General features: G+C 42.7%; 1 protein-coding gene across 5 annotated transcripts; it reads left to right on the forward strand.

Annotated features, from left to right (window-relative positions):
* Nucleotides 1-37: 37 nt before the first annotated feature.
* Nucleotides 38-10868, forward strand: avil (advillin). 5 transcript variants are annotated; one of them, XM_072715372.1, is made up of 20 exons: nucleotides 38-1343; nucleotides 1608-1792; nucleotides 1891-1965; nucleotides 2477-2673; nucleotides 4329-4437; nucleotides 5125-5235; nucleotides 5384-5589; nucleotides 5722-5800; nucleotides 5964-6062; nucleotides 7146-7299; nucleotides 7591-7691; nucleotides 7776-7913; nucleotides 8027-8185; nucleotides 8311-8490; nucleotides 8581-8726; nucleotides 8944-9088; nucleotides 9645-9833; nucleotides 9999-10067; nucleotides 10249-10368; nucleotides 10545-10868. In XM_072715372.1, the coding sequence occupies exons 2-20, from the start codon at nucleotides 1733-1735 to the stop codon at nucleotides 10656-10658; spliced, it is 2451 nt and encodes an 816-aa protein (XP_072571473.1). In that variant the 5' UTR covers nucleotides 38-1343; nucleotides 1608-1732; the 3' UTR covers nucleotides 10659-10868. The 5 variants fall into 5 exon arrangements, with proteins under 5 accessions (XP_072571473.1, XP_023688973.1, XP_023688948.1 ...); XM_023833205.2 differs by having other exon boundaries at nucleotides 1705-1792; XM_023833180.2 differs by having other exon boundaries at nucleotides 38-1281.
* Nucleotides 10869-10959: the final 91 nt, after the last annotated feature.

Below are 10959 nucleotides of genomic sequence, written 5' to 3' on the forward strand. Positions count from 1 at the left end.
TAAGGCAGTGGATATATTGAACCCAGCGGTTTTGCATTGACAAGACACTTTCCAAACAGCATGCAAATCCACAGAGGGTGGGACTCCAGGGGCAGCGTGGCGGACAGCCCCATTCGTCCTCAATGAGTTTGGAAACGTGCAGCATGAAGTCAGTTCTGACAGACTGCAGAGAGGAAATTTGTATGTGAACACGCCAGTTTGGCTATGAGTGGGTATGGTGTTTTTTTGTTTTTTGTTTGTTGAAAATTTTCATTCATTTTGCAGACACCAAATCACACGAGAGTCACGTTCAGCTTCATTTACAGCGTGCTGTCTGAAGTATGCGGGTCCTGCCATACATGACATAAAAAACACTATGATTGTCAGCGATAATGTCAATGCAAGTGCTGTAGCGTGCAGGCAAAATAGGGCCAGAAATACAACAATAGTTATGTTAGCATACATGTCTATTGCACAATATATGAGCAATTTGAGTATATAGTGCCTGAAACACCAGGTGAGTTGAACGACGGAGCAGGAAATGGGGAACGTCCCGCAATCCTGGTCTGCTGTGTCTTTATCCAGAATGGATACATGAGCGACCTCTGGGATCTCAAACAATCCGAATATCGTACCAGTTTGTTTTAATGTATCGCTCACTTCATGATAGCCTCATCCCTGTAATAGGCAGTGATGTTCCTAACGTTGCCTTTGGATGAAAGCTTGTAAACATGCCGTGATTTGATAGCAAAAACCCTGATGTGTCTGAAAATATTTGTTTCATTTTCATGTTTATAGTCTGGTGCCAGTGAACTATGTTTAAATATAAATCAGAAAAAAAACTGTCTACAAAACTCCTGCAAATTCTTTCTGAAATACAAGGAATTAAAATGTGTAATTTTTGTAGCATTGATTTCTATTGCTGTACTAGTATGATATTGCCTGTCTTCTGCTGCTTTTGTTGCATTATGATTAATAATTGAGCAGATGAAATCAATCATTTCAGCCTAATGCATTGATGCCACTAAGTACCCCCAGCTCCCATCTCCATATAAGGCTTTAAAGAACTGATCTATCCTCATTTGCCTGCTGGGATGGAGATCTTCTTCTTCCTCATCACAGACTGCATTCTGATAGGAGAGGCCTTGCAAATGCAAATCGCAAGCAAATGCGCAAGCCTTTGGATATTGCGTCTTCAGTATGTCACGGGCTCTCAGTCTCATCTGGATTCCCACCCGGGACACCGGACTCAGAGCTCGGATCCAAACCCACAAGCACCCCTTCGACAATCAGCCAGTCCAGGTACCATCCCTCTGCCGGCACCCATCTCTCATACTCACAAGCTTCCTCAACCTACTGAAAAGGTTCTTTACTCCTCGTTTTCATAATTTAATAAGTTAAGATGAAAGGATTGAGGTATTAACATTTAAAATAAAATTAAATGGTATGTTTTGACTAAATATGGCATGATTTTATGGACTGGAGGTCAATAAAAACACGAGCGCAAAGTACGAAGAGTTTTTTTTCTGTTGGAAAGATTTGTTTTTATGCCTTCAATTATTACGTGTATACACATTTTACGAGCGTTCTTTGCTAATGCGTTCTCTCCTGATATTTGTACTTTCTAGCACTGTGTTGAGCCGGACTTTTAGAGTGTAAAACTGATTAACTCAAAATTCAAAAAAAGAGAGCAACTTAACCGATTAATGCTTTGTCGTTAAGAAGACTAACCTGTGGAGGATAAAGAGCCAGAATGGATTACATATTTCGTGCTGTAACCCGCTCTCCCGGGAACGTAATTTGGCGTATTGAGGTAATGTACTAATTGCTCATTTTGGATGATCCATGATGTGCTTGGGCTATGCTCATGGGATGATGTGGATGTATAAGTACTCTGTTTCACACATGTAGAAAATGGAACTGGTCCAGGTACCTGAAAAATCCTATGGGAACTTCTATGAAGGTGACTGCTATATCCTACTTGCGGTAAGTGTCGGACACGGAGTGCCTGAGGTGCGGGGGCATCCTCTCCATCTGTTTCAGGCCTACAGTCTATTAACCCTACCATATATAGGCATCCTTTTTTTATGATGCCGAAATGAGAGTCGGGCGGTTCACAATGTTCCATTGTGGTCAACCATGTCACACGCAAGCAGCACAGGTAACGCTACAAATGAACCTGGCATCAATCACAAATCCAGTGGCTTTGCATGCATCCACCATGGACGCCTTTCAACAAGCATTAAAATGCACCCAAGCCTCAATGAGAGCTTTGTTTTTTCTTTCCTTCCGTTAACTTGTTTCAAATCACGGTGTAATATTCCTTAAAAACAAATTACATCCCACCCTAGTTCTGTCCTGACAGCAGCAAAGCTGACCGTGCAAAAATCAATGCGTGCATCCTTTTCACTGCACGAATCTAAGCCGTCTGCTTTGCATGTTTATCAGAATACCCATGCAAAGGACAGCCATTCACTGCAGCCACCTCTCTCCGCAGACTGCCAAAGTAGGCGCCTCACTGTCCTACAACATTCACTATTGGATCGGCTCCCAGTCCTCACAGGACGAGCAGGGGGCCGCTGCTGTCTACACCATACAGCTTGATGAGTACCTGGGGGGGTCACCCGTGCAGCACAGGGAGGTGCAGGGATACGAGTCCGACTCCTTCCGTGGGTACTTCAAGCAGGGGGTGATGTGAGTACCTGAGAAGATGTGAGGCTCTGAAACCTGTACTGGGTGGGATTACCATGCACTGTAAGTCACTAACTGGTTTATACGACACCCCTTATACTGGGTGGGATTACCTTGTACTGTAAGTTAACTGGTCACTAACTGGTTTATATCACACCCCTTATACTGGGTGGGATTACCCTGTACTGTAAGTTATCTGGTCACTAACTGGTTTATACCACACCCCTTATACTGGGTGGGATTACCCTGCACTGTAAGTTAACTGGTCACTAACTGGTTTATACCACACCCCTTATACTGGGTGGGATTACCCTGTACTGTAAGTTAACTGGTCACTAACTGGTTTATACCACACCCCTTTGGTTATTTATTGGTTCCGATTGGCTTAAACTAAAAATGGATTCACAATTCCCATATTGCACAGCCAATACTGTCGGGGGCGGGGTGGGGCTCAATTGGTTAAGCCCCTGTGACTGTGATCCAGATGTTGCTAGTTCGCGCCCCAGCTGCAGCTGAATACTCACACCTCCGTCAGGCTCCTGAGCAAAGCCCTTCTGATAATTGGTCTGACTGCACTTGGACCCTCAGTTTCCCTCTTGACTATATATGTACAGAGCTCACAGAAAGTCTTGGAACGCTTCCTTAATTAAGTAAAAATATTAGAAATCGATTGGCTTTATAACAAATCATCACTTTATTCATTTATTTACAAAAAAAAAATCACATTAGAAACCACCATTAGTTTTAGTAAAACACATTTCAAGTACTAATAAATTGAAACCCAAATTATAGTTCTAAAAGAGCTGTTTTGAGTTAAAAAGTTCATTGGCAAGCAGTCTCATTGGGCACTTTTTAATTAGTAACATTTTAGCCATAACATAAAATACCCAGTACATTTGTGTTCAGTATCACTTTGGGGGCCAGTGACTACAATTGCAATTAATAACAAAATGGCAAGAACGTAACTGAATGAGTCAGTCAAGAAAATTATGGCACTTAATAAAAAGAAAATGTCTGTGCAAAAGATATGTGCAGATATGTGAAATACTGCTTGTCAATGGACTTTTGTTATGAAACCAATAAATTTGCAACATTTTTATAGAGTTAAGCCAGTGCCTCAAGACTTTCTGTGAGCTCTGTATGTCTGAAAGGAGAGTAATGTAAGATAAGTGACAAGTGGCATTCAAATGACCTGTACTCATACTTGTGCAAATGGGAACCAAATCATCATTTCAATTCTCACTCTACAGTTCTTGAACCTGCAGTATTGTGGTCACAAAAACCGAGGCCTGAATCACAAAGGAGGATTTCTTGCTAATCTGGATATCTTGTCAGATTCAAGTCTCACACCTACCCTGGCACATGTCAGGCTTTTCTCATTGTAACATAATTATTGTAGGAGTGTAGAAGAGTTAAGGAAGTCTGGACTAAATGCAAAGTGAATGAAGACAAAGTCCATTTAAACTGGGGTACCTTAAATGAGACAAGTTATCCGGCGAAGCAAGAGATCTTGCTTTGTGATCCAGGCCCGGACTCGTTAACCATAACACCACATCAGACTCAGACTCCTTGTGACGGCAGTGGCTTGGTCAGCACAGTGTTCTGGCATGGTGGGGACACAGGACCAGAGATGTCTGTTTCGTGTTCCTCGTTGACAGCTACAAGCAGGGCGGCGTGGCATCAGGAATGAGACACACTGAGACCAACACTTATGACATCAAGCGCCTGCTGCATGTCAAAGGCAGTAAGAGGGTCATGGCCAAAGAGGTGAGAGGACCGGGGTTGCAATGGAAGCAATTGCACCCCCTACTGGTCAGATGAAAATGCTGCTGAACATGTTAAGTGCAGTTATACTAAATTATATTGTATAGTTATATTTAAAGCTTCTGAGAAGGAAGCTGGTCCTCAGTTCATTGAGGCTGTCACCTAGATTAATTAAATTATGGAACACTAATTAATACTGCTTGAACTAGCCTGTTTTAGGTGCACCCCCCCCCCCCCCCCCCCCAATAATGTTTTCATTCCAACCCACACTGCCTTCAATCTGCCACATTCATTATGAGCCTGTTAAGGACCATATAAGCCTGAGTAAGGCAGGGTTGGAATGAAAACGTTCTGGCAGGGGGGCGTCAGGAACAGGACTGAGAATTACTGAGCTAGACTGTGGAAGTGGAAGTTAGCCCTTAATCTCTGTTTAGGTTATCTGCTCAGTTTTATTTTAGCATTCAGCATTTTTGAAAAATGCCCATGACTGCCCTATATTATTTAAAAATGTATTACTATTAAAATGCAATTTAATGAATATAGGACCATTCTTTAAAACATTCTTTCTTTCACTGCATGCACAACACAGTGTACGTTTTTTTTCTTGCAGCCCCCATAGGGATATTGTCCAAATTTACAGACTGTTATAATAAAAAAAACGTGCTGTTTATCCCATGTGCTGCCACACAGGTGGAGATGAGTTGGGGCAGCTTCAACCTCGGCGACGTCTTTCTGCTCGACGCTGGTAAGACCATCGTTCAGTGGAATGGACCAGACAGCAACCGTCAAGAGCGCCTCAAGGTACCAGGCAGGCATACAACACTGTCAGCCGTGTGCATGTACCACCTTAACCTCACATCCGGTTCTATGGCTCCTGGGTTCTACACTCTGTGACGGTTTATGGCGAGACCCGTAACGTGCAGGGTACTTAGACAGCCGTCTGTGTCAGGGTATGATGCTTGCCAAGGACATCCGAGACCGGGAGCGGGGAGGCCGCTCAGACATCGCCATCATCGAAGGGGATGATGAGGACAGTTCCCCAAAACTCATGGAGTTCCTGATCAGCATCCTCGGGGAAAGAACCATCCAGTTGCCCAAAGGAATAGCGGATGACATCACTGACCAGGAACAGAAGTCTCAACTCATGCTCTACCAGTGAGTTCCTGATACCAGCTTTAATCGTCATTCTTAGGCACTGACTTCTATTTTAATTACTGCTAAATGCCTGGAATGAAGTACTACAGTAATGGAACTGATCTCCAGCCAACACCCTTGATTCTCCTGCAGTGTTTCTGATGCTGATGGTCAAATGAAAGTAACAGAGGTTGCTACCAGGCCACTGATACAGGATTTGCTGAATCACGATGTGAGTTGCTGAGACCCCATTGAAAATGGCTGAGCCATGAAAAAATAGAGAAAATAAATGAGTTTTTGACACTTTCCATCATTCTCATAGATTCGTATTAACTGCTACCCCAGACTGGAGCAGAATTATGATTTTAGTCTGACTGTTTGACTTTTCTTTATAGGATTGCTACTTCCTTGATCAGGGAGGGGTGAAAATCTTTGTGTGGAAAGGGAAAAGGGCCAACAAGGCTGAGAGACAGGCAGCCATGTCCAGAGCTCTGGTGCGTAGGAGTGTGTCAGCGACAGCCAACAATCATTTAAATCCAAATGCGATTGTACCGGGGATGAAAGCAATTGCACCCCCTACTGGTCAGATGAAAATGCTGCTCGAACATATTAAGTTCAGTTATACTAAATTATATTGTATAGTTATATTTAAGAATGTGGCTTGTGTTAGTCATATAAATAATAATAATAATGTAATAATAATTTATTGTAAATGTGCTTATTATTTCTTCATAAATGTACATACAGCACTGTGCAAAAGTCTTACACAGGCATAGAAAATGATGTTTAAATGATATTCATGTTGGTGTAAAACTTTGCTATTCTGTTTGTTAAAGTGTGTCAGCTTAGCCATTTTAAAACCCTTCCTAAAGTCACCCAGTATTTGCAGTGACTGTCCAATATATCCATGTATTTTTAATTTGACCGCTAGCACACCTCATACGGCTAATCAGTACATCACTGACTTTTGAAACTATTTAAATTAATTATTTAAGTGAGAAGGTGGTGAAATTTAATAAACACATGGAATGGCTGGGGGGGCCTGAGGGGGGGTTTGGGAACTGAAGTGGTTCATCTTGTGTAACTTTTTGGGAGAATATAAGAAATTATTGTTAGTTTTTATCGTGTTACTCTGAATATGCATATATTCTGGTGTTATATTGTGTTTTTGGTGCGGGGGAAATATATATTTACTACCCGGATAAATAGCTTTGAACATTTCCTTTGACTGCCTAAGACTTTTGCACAGTACTGTATGTGTCTCAGATTGGCATGGCCTGTAATGAATGACTGACTGGGCTCTCTCACCTTGAATCCCCTGGGAGAAAAGCCCGGAGTCACCTATGTTTACATCCATCCAGCTTCGAACTGCTCTTCTGTGATACTGACAAATACTTCTAAATATATTCTTCTAGAATTTTATATCTAAATTCTAGAACTGTAAACAACGCCGTAAACAACAATGTAGTATAATTCAACCCTACTGAAATGTGCTTATCCAAGCTAAGTGTAATGCATAGTAAAAGGGATAAGAAGTCATATATGGTGATACTGAGCAGACCAGTTACATTGTGCAGGAGTTCATTAAGCTGAAAAACTACCCCATCACCACCAACGTGGAAACTGTGAATGACGCCGCAGAGTCTGCCATGTTCAAGCAGCTGTTTCAGAACTGGAAAGTCAAGGATCAGGCAGTGGGCATAGGGAAGACCTACACTGTGGGCCGAGTGGGTAAGTTAAAGAAGGATCACAGAGTTGGGGGGGGGATAATCTTTGTTTATATATGGCCATGTTTACTGACTATGTACACAGTCATGTATTCAAAGGTTCACTAATTGAACAGTAACCATTCTATGGTCCATGCTTCATACATGTTCTACCCATCATTGGCAAAAATTATGTTTACCTTTCTTCTTCATGCTGTAAACTTCACAAATTTCATTTTGTGGCTGTTGAATTGTTAGTAAGGAACCACTGTCCCGAAATGTTACAAACGCCAGTGTTGGTATTCTTGGCACACAGCGAAGGTTGTGCAGACCAAGTTTGATGCCACGCAGATGCATGCCATGCCGGATCTGGCTGCCCAGGAGCGCATGGTGGATGACGGCTCGGGAAATGTCGAGGTAGAAAACGATGCGCATTTGGGACAATGTATGAACTGAGCCGTTTAAGGCTGGACGGCACATCAGCATGGCTCTGTCTGACAGATTTGGCGGATCGAAAACCTGGAATTGGTTCCTGTCGAGCGCCAGTGGTATGGTTACTTCTATGGTGGTGACTGCTACCTGATACTCTACACCTATGAGGTCCACGGGAAGAAAAACTACCTCCTCTACATTTGGCAGGTAGGTCTCCACCTATAGTCTATGCCCCCTGGGAAACTTGAGGGCTGATATGAACCCTACTGCATCTGGTATGAGGGATCTGACGGATGCACTAACCTCTTTCATTGGCTTAGGGCCGGCACGCTTCTCAAGACGAGCTGGCAGCTTCGGCATTTCAGGCAGTAAACCTTGACCAGAAGTATGGCGGGCAGCCTGTGCAAGTACGAGTCACCATGGGCAAGGAGCCTCGCCACTTCATGTCCATGTTTAAGGGTAAAATGGTCATTTTTGAGGTGAGTGAGTGTTTTTTTCCCTAAATGTAATCCTACCAAGAAGATCCTCTTTGATTGTAACAAGCTTCTGGATATTTATCTTGACGTCGTGTTATGGTTTCTCTCGCTTTTCTTTGTGGGTTCAGGGTGGCACCTCCAGGAAAGGTGGCACGGAACCAGAACCACCCATCCGTCTGTTCCAAATCCATGGTTTCGAGCCATTGAACACCAAATCCATTGAGGTTCCGGCACTTGCTGCTTCGCTGAACTCCAACGATGTCTTCCTGCTCATAACCCAGACCGGGAGGTACCTGTGGTGTGGGAAGGTGAGTGGGACACAGCTGGCCCAGGAGACAGAGCGGTGGCATGTGAGTGGTGAAGCGTGTCATTAGGCTGATGCCTGTCTGATGTACCAGGGTTCCAGTGGAGACGAGCGTGCCATGTCGAAGGAGATCAGCTCTGTGCTTGGACAGGGCTTTGAAGAGATCATAGCCGAGGGTTTGGAGCCACTTGAGTTCTGGAATATTCTGGGTGGAAAAACAGCTTATGCCAGTGAGAAGAGGTGCACATAAATCTACATTTATACAGCATCCTCTGATGACTTCCCTCTTAGGGTTTTAACACAATGTTACCACTATCTCCTTTACGGCCCTTGAACAGCAGTTATTTCAGTTACGGCAAATTTCTTTTTGTGCTTATTAAGTTTTTTAGGCTTTTAATTCTTTACATATGGTTTTAAATGTTACAATTTCCTGCTGTGTTGGTTTCTTTTTCCTAAGATTGCAGCAGTCAGTGATGGATCACCCCCCACGCCTTTTCGAGTGTTCCAACAAGACAGGTCGCTTTACTGTTACTGAGGTGACTCAGTTCAACCAAAGTGATCTCAACGAAGATGACATCATGCTCCTAGATACATGGGATCAGGTACTGCCCTTACTTCCTTCCTTATAGGAACCAGAAAAGGACACTAAAATAATCACAAAAACAGTACAAAATACAGTAAATAACACAAAAGATGCTACAACTACATGTGATTGTTGCTAGACATTGGAAAATTCTTTTGCCCCCAGCAACTTACACAAAACGTACAATATTACATTCTTACCCACCAGTACACCCGGACATTCTTTAAGGTTTGTTGGATTAAAGCTGCTGCATAAAATACCACAGGACCTCCTCATATGTACATTGATTTATTTAACAGACACCTTTTTGTCAAAGCAATGTACAAATGAGAATGTAAGGTCAGACTGTCCCTGCTCAAGTGCCCAACAGTGACATCGCTCCGCCGAACATGGGATCTGAACCAGTAACCTTCTGTTTACCGGCACCAAACCAAACACCACCCCCATATTTAAACAGCAAGGCCATACTCTGAACCCCTTTGTTATCAGCTGACCCAATATCTGTTTGCAAATTTGGTTTCAAATGTATTGTCTGTATAATATGCTTTGTTTGCCGTCTTGTTTTGGGTGTGCAGATCTTCCTTTGGGTGGGAGTCAGTGCCAATGAGATTGAGTGCAAAGAATCGGTGGTGACCAGCCAGGAGTACCTGCGCACCCACCCTGCCTCCAGGGACCCCGACACCCCCATCCTCATCGTCAAGCAGGGATTTGAGCCCCCTACCTTTACAGGGTGGTTCACTGCCTGGGATCCTTCAAAGTGGAGTGTGGGTGCTGCTTCTTTATACGCTCTGCCTTGGTCGGCCACTTTTCTGTACCTGTTTGATTCTTTTTCGCTTTATTGCTTGATCTCACTGGAGCCAGTTTTACACCATTTTCCCTCTGTTAAACTAATGTAAACCTGATTTGCTTTAACTTGACTTTTCTCTCAGGAAGGAAAAACATATGAGCAACTGAAAAAAGAGCTTGGGGATGCTGCATCTACCGTCACAGTCCCAACAGTAAGCACGCTGTCCTGATTATTTTTAGGTTAAAAATTGCATTATCCTGGCAGATTTAGCACAAAGTCATGACTTCAACCAAACAACCGATATGCACGCTTTTTGATGATGAAAGTACACAGTGGTTAGACACACACATACTCAGAGCTCGTATTTAAATCACCCTTCGCCTGTCCCCAAGCAAAAGGCTGATGCACCTGATGCAGAGAGTACTGCGACCTACCAGTACTACCCCCCAGAGAAGCTAGTTAACAAATCAGCAAATGACCTTCCTAAAGGCATCAACCCTGCACAGAAGGAGGTAGGAATGGTTATGGTGAATGGCCGTTATGGCGAAGGGCCGTTATGGTGAATGGCCGTTATGGTGAATGGCCACTTTTTGTGGTACATTTTAACATGGTGAGAAGATCATTAGATAATCATAATTTCTGATTTTGTTGTTTAAAATTAATATCTGTGTTTCGATTCCCCCATCAGAAATATCTGTCAGACTCGGACTTCTGTACGGTGTTTGGAGTCTCCAAGGACAATTTTGCCAACCTGCCTCAGTGGAAGCAGTTGAATATGAAGAAAAACAAAGGCCTCTTTTAAGAAAATTAGTGCCATTATTCATTTTTGATTTTAATTTTTTTTTTTTTTAAAGATCATGCTTTAAATTAAGGAAACTCATGGCTGCTCAGTCAATTACAGGTTTATCTATGAACTAATAAACATTTTTAACATTCATTTGTTTTGATTCTATTGCTTTATCTGAATTACATGTTTTGTTTCTGTATAATAAACAAAGGCTTTTGAAATTTACATTAGATAAGGGCTGACTTATTTGGCGTGTAAAGTGAACACATACATCATATATTAATCGTATAGGTGTTAGAAATGCGATTTTATCAAA

Source organism: Paramormyrops kingsleyae, chromosome 8 (assembly GCF_048594095.1).
Source record: "Paramormyrops kingsleyae isolate MSU_618 chromosome 8, PKINGS_0.4, whole genome shotgun sequence".
Classification (NCBI taxonomy): domain Eukaryota; kingdom Metazoa; phylum Chordata; class Actinopteri; order Osteoglossiformes; family Mormyridae; genus Paramormyrops; species Paramormyrops kingsleyae.